Source organism: Osmerus mordax, chromosome 13 (assembly GCF_038355195.1).
Source record: "Osmerus mordax isolate fOsmMor3 chromosome 13, fOsmMor3.pri, whole genome shotgun sequence".
Lineage (NCBI taxonomy): Eukaryota > Metazoa > Chordata > Actinopteri > Osmeriformes > Osmeridae > Osmerus > Osmerus mordax.
In genome coordinates this window covers 11,815,121-11,834,550 of record NC_090062.1, presented here as the reverse complement: position 1 = coordinate 11,834,550, position 19,430 = coordinate 11,815,121, and the positions used below count along the sequence as shown (strand labels likewise).

The window sequence follows — 19,430 nt, the reverse complement described above, 5'->3', positions numbered from 1 at the left end:
TGGATTACAAACTTCCTGACAGACAGGAAGCAGCAGGTGAGGCTGGGAGAAATTACATCCAGCACCCGGACAGTCAGCACTGGTGCCCCCCAGGGATGTGTGCTCTCCCCACTGCTCTTCTCTCTGTACACAAATGACTGCACCTCAGGAGACCCATCTGTTCAGCTCCTGAAATTTGCAGACGACACAACAATTATCGGCCTCATCCAAGATGGAGACAAGTCTGCTTACAGGAGGGAAGTTGATCAGCTGGCCCTGTGCAGTCGCTACAACCTGGAGTTGAACTCGCTCAAAACTGTGGCGATGTCCATCACTGCCCCCCCCCCCTCATCATACTGAACAGCACTGTGTCTGCTGTGGAATCCTTCAGGGTTCTGGGTTCCACAATCTCCCAGAACCTGAAGTGGGAGCCAAACATCAAAACAGTCATCAAAAACAGGAACAGACTACAACCGACAGTCAGGTCTGCAGAAAGGATTATTGGTACCGACCTGCCCACCATCCAGGACCTGTATGCCTCCAGAGCCAGGAAACGGGCAGGGGAAATCATTGCAGACCCCTCACACCCTGGACATAATCTGTTCCAACTCCTCCCCTCTGGCAGGCGCTACAGATCTCTGTACACCAAAACTACCAGAGACAGGAATAGTTTTTTCCCCCTTGCCGTCACTCTAATGAACAGTTGACAAATTATTATATTTTATTATTATATTATATATATTTATTTTATCCTTAACTGTTATGTTATACTGCATATTTTTCAGTTTAAGTACATTGAACAATTCATTGTATGTGAAAATGTACTTGGCCAATAAACATGATTCTGATTCTGATCTAAGTATTTAACATAATCCATACATTCTGCTTTTTTTTTTTTACTCTGCAACAAGTTATATCAGGTCAGGTCAATGAGGCCTAGTGGCCATAAATAGCAAATAGAAGTTAAACTTAAGTTTAAAAATGATCTAACACAACATTAGATGATAATATGTGTATTATCATGGATTCATAATCAGCTATAATGGGGCTATCATTTCGGACCAGTGAAACAAAACACAACAGGAGTGTTGATTCAACAATGATTCAAAAACATCAGCAGCAGTACTGGGTCATCAAGTCCAAAAAAATTATCTGCTCTGATGGCTCACAAGGATCTGTGATTTGGTGTGATTTAAGCAGCCATAAACAGTCTCTCAGATTGAATTGATGAGTGCTTGCGCAAAGAGTAGGCTACTCTCACTCACTCATCAAAGGGGCTTCCCACACACTGCTCATCGAAAGGATCCTCTATTCATGCGGCTGACACATATTTGCGGGACATGGCGTGATGATCAATAACCTGTTTGACAAGTACATAATAGAATAATTCTATGTGAATTCCAGCGTTAATCCAAATCCAGTGTTACTCCTGTTTCCATTATATTATGTAATACAAATGAATTTCCTTCATGCACAAAAGAAATGCAGTAATGATCAATGGAATACCACCTTCAGTCTGTCCAAAACAATGTTGGCTCTATGGTTTTATTATGAACTAGCATTCAAGTCTGTTTTTATTAGCACTCCACTCAACGGTGGATTAAAGTATGGTATTTCTCACATTGGTCATAAAAAAATCCAGATAAGACACTGGGATCAATGTAATTTGTCTGTTGTAATGTATTATGCATGGGGACTTGGCCAGTCAGAACTCTCCTGGGCACAGTGGGTCTATAAATATCATGTCTGACTCAGAATGAGAGAGTGGCGTGGAGCAAAGAGGTAAACTGCAGCTCTCATCAGTTAATCAAAGAATATACGTTATGGCTTCTTGTGTCCAAAAAAATACTGTGTTTGCAAAATGAACCAGTGTCTACGATGTCAGCATTATGAACATGCAGCAGCTTATTATTGTAAAACTGTGCATGTAGTTTTCCAAGAAAAACAAGAACTATCAGACCAAAGACACAAATCCACACAATATGGATGTGAAATGTGGATCTTCATTACCTTGGAACAACTTACCTTCACAATTATGAGGGGTGGAAGTAACAAAGATGTATTGCTAAAAAGGGTGGTGGAGGTGACGATGCAGAAAAAAACACACCAACAATAGAAACACTGATTACAGAAATATTTCAACCATTGAAGAAAAATGAACGTTTTTTATGACAAAATTAAATACAACTTCGACCACATGTACAGTCTGAATCAGTCCTAATGTGAGCCAAGAAAAATGTTGGCACTGACATTTTTCATGTTGTACAGTGTGGTTAGTGCAAGTACAAAGTGGACACACATTGTAAATTCACATTGTCAAATGTGAGGACAGTTCAATGTAAAAAAAACATCTACTCCTGGATAACTTTGCTTAAGCAGCAGCACCTGGTCAGGCCTAACTTAAGTTTGCATGTCTATGTAGCTTTGGGGCCTTCAACTGATTGATGAGGTCAGAGGCTTGCTCAGGGAGGTAAATGGTGTGTACACATCAACAGGGGTGAGGCCAGCCTGTGGTGCAGAGTGACTCAGTGATCAGTCCCCCAGCTGTGTTACACTTGCCAACAAACAGGGAGGAGCACCATGCAGCCATCTCAGAATTGGCAACAGACAGTGTTGTGAGTTGCAGCCAGGGCTGAGAAGGATATGATTAGGCAACACCTATTAGGGGTGTGGAGATTTGCAGATTAATTTAATGTAAGCTATTTTTTTCCTACTGTACTTGCAAGAGAAATGATCCCCCCCCCCCCCCCCCCAATCAGACGCATAACATATCAACATCGACAAATAGTCTAGATAAGCTTTTAATGACGCGTCATGTCACCCGTTAATTTATTTTCGTCCTTCTCTCACAGCAAATCCTTGGACAGCCGCTGCAGTCTCATCGCTAAAAGCCTATTATCCAATTTGCGGTTTTAAAATATGGGTCGGCCTCGGTGATTGGTGCACTGCAATTTCCCAATTGTAAAACAGCACGTGAATTTACACTTTTATTTCCTCTATATAGACACGTGCGATTTGTCAGCCATTCCAACTAGTTAAAGGCTAGTAACAAAACGGAAGACAAGAAAAAACATGCATGCTTTAGTGAATGTATTTATTCGCTGTCTATCTTTCCTCTTTCCTCCCCCCTGGCTTCAGCTTGGGTTTTGCTGTTGGGTTGGGGATGAGTGCGGAGAGATGCCATGGCCCAATCCCAGAGCTCGTTTCAAAAGCAGAAAGCCTCTTACATATCAGGAAGTAACAACACAAGACGGCTCCATCCCCTCGGTCTCCCCAGCTCCTGATTGCGTCTCGCTAGCTGCTGCAAGCCCCACGACACCTCAGGGCTCTCCGTGGGGTAGAATTTGGGAGCTTTGGCAAGCTGTGGAGCGCATCATCGGGGCTCCCTTGACCATCCACCATCGCTGGTGCCAAAAGCGTCGAGGTTTATGTACGGCATATTCTGTCGCTTTTAATTCGAGCACCAAGAATCAAACATTCCAGGAAAGCTCTACAGTAGCTGGGGAAGCGAACGGTGCGGACGGAAACGCGTTCTCTACGGGTAAAATGAGTGCGACCATGGAGTTTCCGAACCCGATTGAATCTATATCAGATTCGTCGGGCGGTCAAGAGGTGGATGAGGTGATCACGGTGGATCAACACCTGCAGGAAATGGGGACTCAAGTCACAATAACAGTGGCTATTCAAGCAGCTGAGGACGAGGAACCAGAGGAGGAGGTGTCCTCCAACAATTTAGATTTCCTTGGTGGCAGCTGTAGTGAAGACGAAATTGGAAGACACGATAAATCCAGGTAACGTTTTTGCTCGCTGTATAATGGCATGTCAAGTGTACTTTCAAGCTTGTTGTAAAACTGGAGACGGACCCATCCAATGTGGTTTGGTAATGTTGCATGGTGGGGGAACAACATTCCACTAGTCATTCAGTTGTCATTCTGCAATTTGACTGTATAACCACCTGTTTGACGGGCGTTGTAGCCTAATCCTTGTGACGTAAAAGCCAAAGAAAGACCTGACCGATAAAGGATGGCACCTCCAGACAGTGCTCTTGGCTAATTCCCCTGCGTCATGCAACAACGTGTCCTGGCTCGTAGCCTGAAAGACCAATGATTTAATGTATTGATTTGGTCAGTTTACAGACCAAATGTCTATTAACAAATCACCCAGCCAACTGTAGCAGTTTAAGTAGTATAGGAGCTAGTTGAAACTGTAGTGTTCGCCATCAGAGCAATATTTTTATTGAAGGCACGTGCTGGGCTCGACAAATTGAAACAATGTGACAACATTTGTAGTTGTCAGGGCGGTTCCAATTTGGAACATTAGCAGTTTTACAAAACATCTAACCCTAAAACCCTTGAAACAATACGTGCAACCTGTTGGACAGTTCTGGAAAGGACAGCCTAGCCTGTCAGATTGGTCTAGATGAGGCATGTGAGTAGGATTTGTTGTGATAAGGCATATGTTTAGTGGTTATTCTAAGTATTTCCCCTGTCCCTTTAGCTTATTTTTTCCCTAGATGCATCTTGACTGTATATGGGGGTAGTAACGCATGTTGTGATCGTTATTGAGGGTGTGGGAGGCTGAAGGAGTGGATGAGTCATCCACATAATTTCATTCAGACCTCTTAGTCTACTCGCTGGCATACCTGTGCTTTTATGTATCTTGCCTTCTATCAATAAAAAATGATAAAACCATGTTCTGTCATTCTCTTTACCATTTGATTCTGAAGTGGGTTTGTTAATCAGCCATGTCCTGCGTGGGAGGCAGAACCTGTGAAGATCAGTGACTCTGCACTCTTCAGATTGGGAGGTCTCAGCAGCTCTGCCAGTGTTGGTGGGACATGTTGAGGTTCTGGGCACCGAGGCAGTGTGACGATGGCCATGCTGTGGTTGCTCTACCTGTCATCTGCTCTCTGTAGAGAGAATCTACATTTTGTAGGAGGGGGAAGCTCTGGTTTATTTCCCTCTACCATGTTGCTATGGTTGAGGCTGCTTCCACTATGCTGTCAAAACAGTCCTGTTATGCTTCTCAATTTTCTTTTGTGTACATGAAGCTGGCATGTTCTTGTCTCCTTACAGTGGTGCTGGCACAAGTGGCGGGGAGCTAGAGGAGGAGAGCTGGCAGCCACCAGACCCAGAGCTTACCGAGAAACTGGTGGCACAGATTGAGTACTACTTGTCTGACGAAAACCTGGAGCATGACGCCTTCCTGCTCAAGCATGTCCGACGTAACAAGCTAGGTTTTGTCAGCGTCAAGTTGCTCACCTCTTTCAAGAAGGTAAAATTCCCTCTTCTGAATTTCCTTTTAATTTCATCCTTTGCTCTGGGGAGAGGGGGCCTTATGGGGCCTAGTATTGGATGAACGGCTGTTCCAAGTGTCAACATGGCAAGCCGTTGGAGGATGTAGTGCAATTCTCACATAGAAAAGCAACAGCTGGTGTGACTGAGACTCATGCATACCCATTGATTTGGTTGGTTTTCTTTCCCATTTACTCTGCCAATGAACTGTTTCTATCCACCTTCCTTTCTATTTTTCTGTTCACAGCTGCAGTCAGAATATTTTTAATGTTTCAATCTCAGATGAAGGAAGTAGCTACAACAAAATAAATGGTTTACTAGATAAAAGTGCTTTGATGTTGCTACCAGTTAATGGATCTTTCTGGGTTTGAATTTCATGTTAGAGCTCACTATTTTCAGAACATGTGCTTGCTCGGTTTCAGAATCAGGAAGTTGGGGCTAGGAGGAAGTCTCATCGTACAGGATGCTGTGAGTAACACTGATTACTCTGCTAATTTGTTTTAACACAGTGTCATCTTCCCTCAGGTCAAGCACTTGACAAGAGACTGGAGAACAACTGCTTATGCACTGAGGCACTCCACCCTTCTCGAGCTCAACGATGAGGGTCGTAAAGTGCGGCGCAGATTGTCTGTGCCTGTATTTGCCAGTGAGTCTTTGCCGAGTCGCATGCTGCTGCTCAGCGAGCTACAGAGTTGGCCAGAGCTGGCTGTGCTGGAAGGCGGGGCCGGAGACTGCAGCGAGGGAGGAGCCACCCAACAGGAACAACTGATGAAGCTATTGCTGAAGGCATTTGGAGTGTACGGTGCCATCGCCTCCGTGAGGGTTCTGAAGCCTGGCAAAGATCTGCCGGCTGACCTGAAGAAGCTGAGCGGGCGCTACATGCAGCTGGGCACGGAGGAGTGTGCCATTGTGGAGTTTGAGGAAGTGGAGGCAGCAGTGAAAGCCAATGAAGTGGTAGGCAGTGAGGAGGGGGTGGGCTCTCTGGGTCTGAAGGTGGTTTTGATTGGCACTAAGCCGCCTAAGAAGAAGGTGCCCAAAGACCGGCAGCGCGAGGAGGGCGGAATGCGTAAGAGCCGCTCGCTCAACAGCCGAGTACGAGAGCTGCAGTACCACGGAGATGACTCGGCCTGTAGCTCGTCAGAAACTGAGAGCAACCCCACGTCCCCAAGACTGGCACGCAAGTCTCGCTCCTACAACAAGCTGAGCCCCACTAGCGGCATCATCGGCACCTTCCAAAACAATCACCTGAGCCCGGCCGTGTCCCCGCGAACCAGCCCCTGGTCCAGTCCTCGTGCCAGCCCCTGTTCTCAACGCAAATCCCACAAGTCTCCACTGGCCAGTGAAGGCAGACTGAGTCCCGAGCCTGGGCGGCGTTGGGCAGACTACTCCTCAGACAGCAGCTTGACTCCCTCGGGTAGTCCCTGGGTACAGAGGCGCAGGCAGGTGGCCTCCCAGGAGAGCAGCCCTGTGGGGAGCCCCATGTTGGGCCGCAAGATCCAGAATGCAGATGGGCTGCCGCCAGGCGTCATGAGGTTACCGCGGGGGCCAGACGGAACGCGTGGCTTCCACTGTGTCGCGACTGGTGAAAGAGGCAAGACTGCTGCTACCCAAACTGGATGAAGAAAGGTCCCTCACTCCCCTACGCCACCCTGCATTATCACAGCAGTATGGAGATGAGATTTGACCCAGTATTTGGCCACCACATGCTTCACGAACCAACATATGAATGACTGACTTTCTTCTTTTGTTTTTTTGTAATTGATGTCTTTGTAATTTTCTACATTTTGTTAGGTTTCATGGACATCTAGTTTGACCATTTGAAGGTTCATTTTGAGTTAATATGTGAATTAATATTCCTTTAAGGGGAAATACGTCAGGTATTGTACTCATCTCCATCTGCTATCTAGAGACATTTTACATTGGAAGGGTAGATGTGGACTTGAGTATCATTTAATTTTATTGGAAAGTGTCTTCTGTCTTGGAAGTGTGTGTGTGTAAAAAAAATCATCACATTGTCTCTGAATGGTGTAAATGTGTAAATGGTGTGATCAGTGAAATGGGCACATGGAGTTGATATTAAGATATCCCCATATGCCTTATGCTATATTGTCTGTTGTGATTATGTTACATGCTCTTGAAACTGTGGCCATAATCTCCCCTGCCATAAGGTTGAAACAATCATCATACATGGAAAAGGATTTCATTTTTGAATTTTTGCCTTTGTTTTAAATTATTTCCATTCCTTCTCAATGCCTTGGCAGTACATAAACCTAAGCTTCCAAAATGAATGGGGATTCTCTCCCAACTCCTGCAAAAGATGATCTCCAGTTTGGTGGGTCACTCTTCCTTGGCTGGTATCTGTTCCTATCAGTGTAGTGCGCTGGTAGCTGGGTCTGAGGGGTGCACTGATCAGGTAGAGTGTGTTGATGCTTGACACTTCCTGGCTTCTTTACATTTGAGCTGGACCATGTACAGTGCATTTCTTATTGTACAAATAAATCACTAAAATTGCTTTTGGTATGATTTTAGTGTCAAGTGTTTAGACAACTGTATGATTTATAATTGGTGCTGTTTCACCACGGTGAGTGGCCTGTTGGAGCCAGACAGACATCATTCCACTATGCTCTACTGTTCTCACATTTGAGATTTACTATACAGATTGGAGTCTCATAAGGAGAATTTAGAGATGTTCTGTGTCGGCTCTGTGAAACCGGGTTTGGCAGACGAGTAGGATGTGATCATAGACACGTTATTATTCAGGTCAATTACATTTCAGGATGTAATCGGTGCAACTGTGCAAGATCGTTCTCAGATGTTACTAAGCAACCATGCAGATTTGCTCTTTTTACAGCCTTGTGACAAGACCCACCAAAATATTACATTTAATCTATGATGGTATAGGCTTAACTTTTAATGAGTGAGCATTTTGTCAGCGACTGCGGTTTCTAAGAATTCTATGAATGAAGTAATTGTACTTGCGTAATACAAGAATGAATGGTCTTTTGTCCCTTCACTCCCTATTTGCAATTTAAATAATTAGGGGCTCCATTTACTTAAGTGGAGGCTGTACTCTAATTCACCTGTTGCAGTTTTCAAAAGCTTGAACAGGCTAATACCCAATTCTGTAACATGACATATTAGTAATAGTTGGACACAACTTTTCCAAAGGTGAGTCTTTATAGTTATTCACTGATCAGCATATAGGCTGCAGTAGTAAGATTGACAATTACATATGTGGTAAGTTATGGTAAGAGTTTGTGAAAAATCCCCACAACCCAAACATTCTGTTTTGAAGACCAGTGTAGCTACAGCACCTTTAACCCTTGTGTTATCTTCGGGTCAGTCTGACCCATCAGTCATTGTGACCCACCGTCGTATTGCGACAACTTTACCGCATACAAAAACAGTGAAGCATTTTCATTTAACCGTTGGGCTGTCTCAGACCCCCCACATTGTGAAAGTTAAAATAAAAATGTTTTAATTTGTTTTTGTATTGGGTAAAATTGGGTAAACACAACCATGGTTCGTTATGAACCTTGGGGTCATGTGACCCGAAGGCAGCACAAGGTTAACAGGTGTGGAAGCAGTGTAGTGGAGAATACCTTGATGGTGCATTGGTGTACAATAGATCTGATAGCCACTGTGACCACTGTCACACGTTCAAAGTAGAGATGGAAAAATGTAGAGGGTCTGATGACTCCTCCCGTACGTTTCCCAAACTGCTGAGTCTGGAGGAGGTATAACGTGTGGGTGGTGTGGGATCAGGGGATGTGTTATGGATTCAGTGCCAATGAATCTACTACACATCATGGAGACTAGCCAATCCTTAGAATTTACACACAGTATTTGTAAAGAGTAAATGATATGGAGATTTTGAATTGACAAAGAGTGTCTTCTATAAATGTATGGAATTGTATAGTCCCTAAGATCTAGCACTGCATAGTCCCAGGAAAAGGCAGGGCTTTAGTGTGAAAAGGAGCAGGCACCTGTGAAAATGATCGTCAGCTCAGAATGTAGGGGTGTATTCTAGGTCACTCAGAGTAAATTGTATTCAATTTGATATTGAAGACAGCAAACTGTGCACTGTTGTTGTACAACAAAATAAATTAAAAGGCAGCAAATATTTTAGGACATTAAGTTATATTTACAACCTTTTTAAAAACATTTAAAACAATATACAGTATTCAAGCAAAAAGAACAAATGTCAGTAACATTGACATTTTCAGAAGAAGAACTGGAAAACGTTTGTTCTCAACATTCTCAGCAGCTATGTCATACAACATACCACCAGGGATACGCTATGCATGGAACAAAAACATGGCTGCAACAAGCCTTGTTGCATGAACAGGTTTAGGAACATTACAACATGTGCACAGCACACCATGTCTGGGCATGCAGATAGTGTCATCTATACTGTGTAATCCTGAGATCCGACAGATTACTGATAATATATAGCAAAAAACATTTGTAGTCATAAATCCAGATACAATGTGCAATGGCAATCAACTTTTTCAATACAAATGTTCTTTCCAGGTGAGCACCCGTTCTTACAAGAGGGCATGATGAAGAACCGTAAAATGATATACGTCCGTCCATCTTCCATCTTGGATAATTGGAAGAACACTGGATGTTAATCTGCACAGCACTTAACTATAATTGGAAAATTCTCTCCACTGGGACCAAACATCTTCTCCAGATTTGTGTCTTTCCAGAATTGTCTGGTAGCCATGGTTACACCTTAACCACCTATGCTTTAATATGCAATGAGGAAGCTGATGCCACAGGGGCCCGAACTCACATCTTGCCTGTGCAGACCACTTGTCACCAAAATCCAACCTCCACTTCACATTTTAACCTCTCACTGTCTTTAACCAACATAAGATCAGACTCATCACCAAAGAACTTAACCTCCAGTTAGTGTACAGTACAGAACATTGGAGGATGAGTGGGCTGGAATATGACACGTGCAACTTGTGACGTATTTGACGAGGCATACGCCGCAGCGTTTCTAGCAGATGGGACAGGAGGGCTGTGGGAGATTGGGCAGGCAGACGTGCTAATGGGGTGGCATCTTGGACGGTTAAAGAGTCAGGCGGTCTCAACCGGAGAGGGCACTGTGTAATCATCCTGTCTTGCCTCTGCAACTCTGAGGCCCTGTGGCTCATATGTAGAGGGAGCCGTCTGCTGGTCCCACGTAGCCCACCCCTATCAGCAGCACGTCGATCAGGGTCCAGATTCCCAGGCCCCCGAAGCTGAAGAGCTTTCCCAGGCCTTCTCTCCACTGGCCTAGATAGAAGCGGTCGGCACCAAACCCACCTAGTGTGATGCTGCAGAGGGAGACAGAGCTTTCGTCTTTTGTGCATGTCATTTTAATAAAGACGTCAGGATTACTGTTGATATGTAACTGTTGAGGAAAGGGGTGTGAACTTAAATCATACACTTCCATGAGTTTGGAATGAGTTGGAGCAGGCTCAATCACATTAGGACAGTTACCTGAGAGCCAGCGCTGTAGACCACTTGTATCCTCCAGTCCAGTTGCAGTATAAGCGTTTCTGGAATTCCCTTTTACCTGTGCACATAGAAATTACCAATTAGCAAACCACACATGCCATTTTCAAGCTGCCATGTATTCATTTAGTCAATTTTGAGACCAAAAATCTATTTAGCAAGAAATACCAGCCCATGTGTATAAGAATTTACAATACCTATGCAATGCATGTGGTCTACAACGTTGCAGGTGGCATTGTAGCGCTTGCGTGGACAGGAGACTGTCATACAACTGGTGGAGGTGTTACATCTGTACTGTGAAGCATCCAGCTGCCAGCAGAACTGACACGTGACAGAGAGGCTAAAATTGGTTTGCTGCTGACCAGTCTCCCCCTATAGGTAAAAAAAAAATACACGTTAAGACAATTTATTACACACTTTCTCTGTCATGGTTTGATGTTTGTTTGTATTGTCACCACAGCAGACACTTGTAATCACAGAGATCACATTGTCTCACTGGTATTCTTCATTTCACAGAGAGTGGGGTTCAGAAGTAAAGCTCTCTCTTGGAAGTCGCTTTGGATAAAAGCATCTGCTAAATGAATACATGTAAATGTAAATAAGTTGTGCCACAAAGCAAACTCACTATGCAGTGGACACCTCTCTTGGGCTTGCAATTGAAAGAAGCAGGTTTGCCATAACTGCAGTTGGGGTGATAGCTACAGCTAATACAGTTAGCTGGCAGTTTGCTGCATAGACCTCCACTGGGGCACTTAGAAGCATAACTGTCCATGTCTGTGGGGGAGGCTAAAGAAAAAATATAGATCAATGAGGCACAACATTAATATACATGTAAACACTGATGGAGGTTCCCCTACAAACCCAGCATAGACATCTCCAATCATATACCAACAAACAAGCACAACATTGTGAAACCAAGGGCACTCTCTCACCAGAGGCTGCAGCAGGGACAACAGGGCTGGTGGTGACAGGGCTGTAATGGGACTCACGACTGTAGGGGGGGTCTTCACCCAAATGTGGAGAGCTCATATACCCTAAAAACACAGATTTGCTGACATAAGCAAGGCTAATATTTAAGCATAGCTTGCTAAAAAGCAGCTATTCCGTTTACCTGACATCAACACACGTATGTTACAAAGGGACGCTGTTATGGTTTATTTTGTAAGCTTACGTTAGCTAAGGTAAGATAGATGGCTGACTGGTTGGATTTTGATTGTTCTGCTTGGTGCGACAATGTATTCACTTAATATAGAGCCAACTAGCGTAGCTAATATAGCTAACTATTTATAATCTTGAACTGTAGCTACCAGTGTGAGTAAGATGGGACAAACAAACAAGCTGGCAAAGGCGTTGCTTGCAAATACACTGCTAGGTAGTACGCCACCATTTCAATCTTACTAACCTCTGATGTCTGTGTATTGACAGTTGGGAATAACTTGCTAACTACGTCGTTACGTTAGCATGTTGGCTGCTAGACTGCTTACAAGCCACTGCACTGGAAGAGCTAGCTTAGGGCTAACACTAGCTGGTTTACGGGAGCGTCCTAGGCTAGCTAATCAGAATGAAAGACAACGTTCCCAAAGATTCGTATGTGGTGTAGGATATCTTACCATTTACATGTTGTACAAAGACATCCGTGAACAAAAGTATGAAGATTCCGTGGGCTTTCAAGCATCGTCCCTTTTCTCCTCTGAAAATCTGAACGCTCGTAGTCATTTTGCCTGATGCTGGCTGACTAGCTATCAAACCATCAGTAACTTCCGCTTAATTTAAAACGCATTTATGCCCCACCCACAAAATACAGGTTACAGACCGCGAGTAGTTTGTCCCTGATTGAACGTCATTTATACAGGCTTTGATACAGGCTTAAACATGAAACATTACACGAAGTAAGTCAGTTTCATTGACCTGTAATTTCACCAGTTTTAAACAAACAATACAAGTTATGCTGCATGGTCAGATATGTGTCAATGGAATCGGTTTGATGAATTTAAGTTACTTTCTTGGTCAGAGGTTGCATTCGTTTTTTCTTGAAAATTGAAATAATCCCAGAATAACAGTATGAACGTTTACACTTGACATTTACATAAAAATGCAGATTGTCAAAACATCCTCATAAATTAGTCGCACTTAGAACATTACACTTTTATTTTTCAGATTCTTGTTGTAAACCAGACCTTAAAAGAAAATGTCCTTCTGACACAGTCCATTTAACTTCATTAAGACTTTTCTCATAGCAACATAATTTTCCAAGTAATGTAATTCCGTAAAACCAATAAGATACCTAAATCTTGAACCAATAAGAGATCTGAACCCTGAAGACGAATCTCATATCAGTATATTACCTTTACTTCAATAAATCAGATGAGCCTTCCCCACACCATCCCATTTTAGACTGTACCATAAATACATTACATTTCCCACACTAGACTATGTTTGAGCAAAACAATCAGATAGTTGTATCAGCTATCTTCCTATGTCCATGGAGTCATCTTCAGAACTCCTCCTCAGCGTTTCGGCAGCGTGTCTGTTTGAGCAGAGTGAGGCGGGCCAGGACTTCTTTGACAGCAAGTTCGCCATGGACTTTGTTGTCTCTCGTACGCACGTTCACACTGTGAGTCATCTTCTCCTTCTCACCGACCACTGCCAAGGCACCAAGCACAGCAGTTCAGCCAAATCACACCACACACAGCTACCCTCACACATTTCCTTCTTGTACAACAATCCCAGTGCTGAAATGCTGATGATGAACCACAGTGGGTTTAGCAACTGGAAACATTTAGCATCTGCTATTCAATCTAGCCCTCAAATAAATAACAATGATAATACAGCTACATTAATTTTCTCTTACCGAGAATGAAGTTGTACTGGGCCAACTGGGCATTGCGGATCTTTTTATTAAGAAGGCAGCTGGAATCAAGGTCAGCGTCAGCCATGAAGCCAGCTTCCACAAACTGCTTGCACACCTGAGGGTTAAGGAATATAAAGGATTGTGATACAATCATCGTGAACCACAGTATGAAGACAGAAAGGTTTGAGGTAGGCTTACCTCCTTGACGTATTCTTCACAGGAGGGGTTGACAGGCACAAACATCACCTGGCGTGGAGAAAGCCACAGGGGCCTGATGGAGAGAGATGTCTCAATGTAAACAAAGATCAAACGACATCACACGGGATGCCTCTGCTAGGTGGGGTTTTTGCTCACACTCACAAACCTGCACATATTCACTGGTTTTAACTGAACACAAACGTACCATTTCCCAGCATAGTTCTCAGTGAGAATGGCAATCATCCTCTCCACTGATCCAAGGATGGCTCGATGGATGATAACAGGCCTATCCTTGTCATCCCCATCCTTCCTACAGGTTACAAAATAAACTGAGTTATGAAAACAGGTAGATCAGTTAAGAAATATTGGCACACTACATCACCAACCTCACTATATTAATCAACAGTGCCAGTTGAGGTTCAAAACAATCCCTAATCAGCGCAATTGTCTAACACAGCTTAGTAGCTCTCCCTATTACTCAGCATTAGGAGTAGGACTCAGTGTTGGTGTACAGCTAAGAAATCTTATTCAACATGGATTACAGAGTAATCTTAGCTCCTATACAGGAAACAGACTCAGCACTGTCACTAGTTCTATTGGGTGACTCACCCCACAAAGGTCAGGTTGAAGCGGATGGGAAGCTGGAAGTCCAGCTGAATGGTTGCACATTGATGATAGCGCCCGATAGCATCTTTGATCTTAATGTCAATCTGAAATGAGGAGGAAAAAAGCAGTGCTGGACAGAGTTCAAGAACTTTATTTAATTGAAGGGTGTTGATGGAGAGGGGGGAAGGGGGAAAGAAAGCTAATCACACAAACCTTAGGTCCGTAAAAAGCCCCGTCTCCTGGGTTCAGTTTCCATGGCTCCCCAAACTCGTTCAGGCTGTTCTCCAATTGCTTGCAATCACAGGGATATGTTAACATGCAATTTCTACCTTCTGTTGAGGCTGTTATTTTTGATGAGTTAAATTGGTCTCCTTTATGTAGGATTTTGTATTTTATCTTCCAAATAACGGATAAAGGATACGAAAATTATCAAATCCCATTATGTGTTGTCATTGTCAAAATGTTTTACCATAACTAATTAAAAAGGCTTCTACATCCCTACATGGGGAACTGTCCAACAAAACTCCATTAGTTACCTTCTCAGCCTCATTCCACACAGCAATGTCCCCTAGATATTTCTCAGGGCGTGTGGAGAGGAACAGTTGGAAGGAGAAGCCGAAGACGTTGTACACGCAGCGCAGGAAGTCCAGACAGCCCTTGATCTCACACTCTATCTACACAAGGGAAAGTTTCAGGGGGTCGTACAGGCACGGTGGCATATACATACAGGTATAGCATAACATCACCCCTATAACCCAAACACCCTCGTTCAAAAGTAAACACTGTTCCTTTAAATGTCCCCAGTCACCTGTTCCATGGTGCAGAAGATGTGAGCGTCGTCCTGCTGGAAGCGCCTCACCCTGGTAAGGCCTGTGAGGGCTCCTGAGAGCTCGTTCCTGTGGAGCACCCCGAAGTCAGCCAACCTGAGGGGCAGCTCCCTCCAGGAGCGCGGCCTGTGGGAGAACATCAGGCTGGAGGAGCAGCACAGAGAGACCAAGGGGGAAGAAGGACACAGGAAAAAAAATAAAGAGGGATTAACAATCAAATCTGATTACACAAAAGCCTCATGAGTGTAATTCCTTGTTGTGAAGTATATAACAGTAAACCACAGCTTCCTTGTCAGGATTCCCTCTAATAAGATGTAACACAACATGATTTCCCAGCAACAACAAAAAAGGAAGGACACCAAGATGTCTTGCCCATACCAGTGTCCTGGGCAGTTCATGGGTTTGAGTGCAAAGATGTCCTGTTCCACGGGGAAGGAGAACATATTCTCGCTGTAGTGCTGCCAGTGGCCAGACGTCTCCCACAGCTTGCTGTTGTAGATGTTGGGGGTTGCCACTTCCTGGAAGCCACGTCTGCAGTACTCCTCCTATGCAGCACAGGCGCCGCACACCAGGAGGCAAGAGAATTCTTATGTCGGTTCTTAAAATTTGTTGAAATGCACAGTGAGAATCGGAGGTTTGTTTCAGAACAGTGATAAGACATTGTTGAGCTACTTCAAATAGTTAGTATGTATCTGCCGACAAGGTCTACACACATGTAGTTCATCAGAGTATGGAGGGAGTTGGATGGTCTTCCATGAACAGTATGATATCAGAGTATCACGTGAGTGTTGAGTGGACAGATGCTTAGAAGGCATGACGTGTCTTACCCTTATGAACTCCGTCAGGGTGCTGTAGACATGGGCTCCACGGGGGAGGAAGAAACAACTTCCAGGACTCAGATCGTGGAAGAAGAACAGCTCCTGTTCCTGCACAGCACATACAAACACGCGGCTTTAATGACTTCACAGATATTCAGCCACTTCTGTTGCTAATGGTGAGACAGATCTTGCACTTCGCAGGGAGCGATATACTCAGGGCTCGCCAGGAAGTCTGTTCTGATGAATGACAGGCACCCACGGATAGCGACCGCCTCGGCGAAAGGGCAAGGGCTTTTAATGGACGGGACTGGGAGCTCGCCACATAACGCCACCTTTCAACATGACGTGCCATTTTGTCACCACTCTCCCTCCGAGTTGAAAACAATGAAAAGGAAAGTGCTTCTTTCCAGGTTTAATTTAGAGCTGGATATGTTCTAACCAGTACTGACTGGGGGGCCTGCCGTCTGTGTCTCCTACTGAGAAAATAGATGGAGTCAGCCTGGGGACCAGCTGGAGCGCCAGCATGACTCACTGCTGCCTAACGCAGATCTGTAGAAACACAGCGCCCCCAACTGGGTGGACCCAGCAACACTGCTGGACATGTAGAACTCGGCTCTAAATGGCAGCAGGATTGTATTGCGTTTACAGGACTTTTGATATCACTCACAGGTCGACACTTCCAGACCAGAGCGAACCTTTTCTCCATCGCTCAACGAGAGACAGGGGGACGCACCTTGCCAATCTTGCGGTGGTCTCGGTTCTTGGCCTCCTCCTGAAAGCGCTCCCACTCCTTTAGCATCTTAGTGTCAGGGAAGGAGATGCCGTAGATACGCTGCAGAGACTCCATGTCCGCACGACCTTCCCAGTAGGTGGAAGAGTTCTGAGGACAAATGAAAAGCGTGTGAGATCTCCGATGTCAGAAGGCCATGGGGTTTCCCTGTGGTTCTTCACGCACCTTGTAGATCTTCATGGCCTTGATCTTCCCAGTGTGCCTGACATGGGGCCCTCGACACAGGTCAATCAGAGGGCCGCATCTGAAGGAGTGCATCATGTTTTACATTACAATTACATTGGCCCATTTAATTCACTGACATTTTCTCTTGTCCAAACTAATGTTCTGCTGTCCTGCTTACCTGTATACAGTTGTAGTTGGGGTAGTAACTTTCTCATTGAGAATGCGACACTTGAATTTGTTGTACTACGAGAAAACATTTTAAGAGCAGGAATACAATGTTAGTAGATGCTCATGTGAATTACAAGAGAAATGTGTGGAGTGACAGGGCTCACCTTGAACATCTTCAGCAGTGTCTCCTTGCTGATCTCTAGTCTCTCAAAAGGCTGCTTCTCCTTCACCACAGCCTTGCACAGTGTCTCCAAATCCCCAAACTCAGTACTGGACACTCCCCTGAAAGAAAAACCAAACAAACACCAATCACCATAGGCAGCACACCAGCACAGTCACTGGGCCACTTAAAAACACCCCCTTCTTATGTTTAAGAAAGCCTGACAGCAGTCAGTACCAAGCATGGATAAGTGCTCACCGTTGGCCTTCAAGGAACATGTCATAGTAGAATCCATTCTCTATGGGTGGTCCATAACAAAGACAGCCTCCATAGTAGTTCTCCATGGCCTCCCCAAGAATATGAGCACTGGAATGCCAGTACACCTGAAACAAGCATCTCATTAAAACCTCAAAGAGCAGAGCCAGATTAATACAGGGGAGTATGGTGGCCCGGAGGGCTCAGACTCACAGCTTGAGCGTCGTCGTTATCAAAGCGCAGGATCTCCAGTGAGCAGTCCTTCTCCAAGGGCCTGTCCAGGTCCCACAGGACCCCGTTTGCTCGCGAGATCACAGCATTGTCAGCGAGGCCCTGACTGGGGGAGGAACCAGTGACATGACACCCTCATACTCTTAGTCAGAAAATGACCAAATTTCTCAGAACAGCCTTGTCTGATGCCTCATTAGATATATCACCTTTCATGTCTTTGAAAACAAAAAAATCAGGGCCTACCTGATGCCACACGCCAATTGATAGGGTGTAGTGATCCAGGACTGGGCCTTGACATTCTGCCCATCCGGAAGCTGGACAGTGATAGGCTGGCTGTCTGCAACTCTCCTTGCCAGCAAGGAATCACTCTCCTTCTTCAGCTCCTCATAGAGTTGCATGCGCTCAGAAATGAACCCAGGCAAAGACTTTGGCTGGAAAGACAGACACCAGAGATATAAATAATAGCTCTGTGTGGGCTGTTATAGCATAACTGTGAAGATAAGCTTGGCATTGTGGATGTCATCAATTGGAGGGTAATGTTCTAGCAAGCAAGCCGTCATAGCAGGCAAGAAGCCTGTATAAATGATAATTAGGCCTACCTCTTTCACTCCACCACCTCCGTGGCCATTATCTTGCTTCTCCTTTTTCTTTTTTTTCTCCACTGGCTTGGCCTGCGCCGGTTCCTAAGTGGAGTAGTAACACAAGCAGTGTGACACATCACAGAAAGTCTTCAACAAAAGGAACAGATAGAACTGAAATAAGCACAAGCGGAATAAATTGGGTGATGAACACGATCTATTTCTAGATACTGACACTGAAACTCAGCCGGGGGTCAATACTCTGCCTGGCTTGCACCCACCCACCCCCAACAACTGTCACACTCAGGGCTAGCTTCCCATGGCTAAATATTAGCTCTAGCTGCTAAATAAATTCAGCTATTATAATACCCAGTTAACAGCACACAACATAGATGACCAAACAGGCAAATTGTATGACCTTGAGTTCAGCACGGTTCTTTGGTGGGTGTTTATTGTCTGGTTTCTTTTCGTGGCTTTTGACAATGTCCCTCTTGCCCTGCTGGGCTTCCAGCTCGAGCTCATTCTCAAGACCCCGGCGAAGGTGTACGAGCCGGTATTTTAGTTTCTCATTTTCGCTCCGCAAGTCTTCAAGCTCTGAAGAACTGGCGAGAGTGCCGCCGCCGTTTAAACCGTCACGAAGGCCACTAATCTCCCGAGTGAGGATCTTAATTTGTTCTTCCTGGGAAGCCAAACGTGCTTTCATGTTCTCCGCCATCTTTAAATTACTATTCCAATTCATCATACATGTCCGGCTCCGTTTCAGCGCCCCCTGTGTAAATAAAGAGATTATCTCCACAAAGTAACGGTGGGGTGAATTTATCAACAGTCAGTATATATATATATGTGCCTAGAAAAAAACAATTTCATCCCATTTCTTTATTATTTTTAAGTGTAAAAGTACCATCAATACATGAGATGTCGAGACCTGAGAGCAGTTAGGAACATGCCATACTTGGTCTAATAGCTAGAGGGCAGCACAGCCTTTGGCCACCACTGTAGAAA

The 19,430-nt window shown here is 44.6% G+C and overlaps 3 protein-coding genes across 3 annotated transcripts; 1 reads left to right on the top strand and 2 right to left on the bottom strand.

The window, feature by feature from the left end:
• Nucleotides 1-3,051: 3,051 nt before the first annotated feature.
• On the top strand, nt 3,052-7,785 carry larp6a (La ribonucleoprotein 6, translational regulator a). Its single transcript, XM_067249647.1, has 3 exons — nt 3,052-3,770; nt 5,055-5,253; nt 5,799-7,785. Exons 1-3 carry the CDS (start codon nt 3,052-3,054, stop codon nt 6,891-6,893), a joined length of 2,013 nt encoding a protein of 670 aa, XP_067105748.1. The 3' UTR covers nt 6,894-7,785.
• A 2,520-nt stretch (nt 7,786-10,305) lies between these two features.
• Nucleotides 10,306-12,517, bottom strand: tm2d3 (TM2 domain containing 3). Its single transcript, XM_067249127.1, has 6 exons — nt 12,392-12,517; nt 11,714-11,815; nt 11,407-11,567; nt 10,979-11,153; nt 10,767-10,842; nt 10,306-10,600 (listed from the first exon to the last, which is right to left on the bottom strand). The coding sequence occupies exons 1-6, from the start codon at nt 12,495-12,497 to the stop codon at nt 10,435-10,437; spliced, it is 786 nt and encodes a 261-aa protein (XP_067105228.1). The 5' UTR covers nt 12,498-12,517; the 3' UTR covers nt 10,306-10,434.
• Nucleotides 12,518-12,599: 82 nt separating this feature from the next.
• tars3 (threonyl-tRNA synthetase 3) lies at nt 12,600-19,170 on the bottom strand. The gene is made up of 19 exons (XM_067249244.1): nt 18,847-19,170; nt 18,450-18,533; nt 18,094-18,281; nt 17,833-17,956; nt 17,623-17,747; nt 17,369-17,486; nt 17,215-17,279; nt 17,037-17,115; nt 16,815-16,961; nt 16,091-16,189; nt 15,642-15,808; nt 15,245-15,407; nt 14,973-15,110; nt 14,650-14,727; nt 14,440-14,540; nt 14,036-14,140; nt 13,831-13,903; nt 13,633-13,747; nt 12,600-13,424 (listed from the first exon to the last, which is right to left on the bottom strand). Exons 1-19 carry the CDS (start codon nt 19,168-19,170, stop codon nt 13,276-13,278), a joined length of 2,442 nt encoding a protein of 813 aa, XP_067105345.1. The 3' UTR covers nt 12,600-13,275.
• Nucleotides 19,171-19,430: the final 260 nt, after the last annotated feature.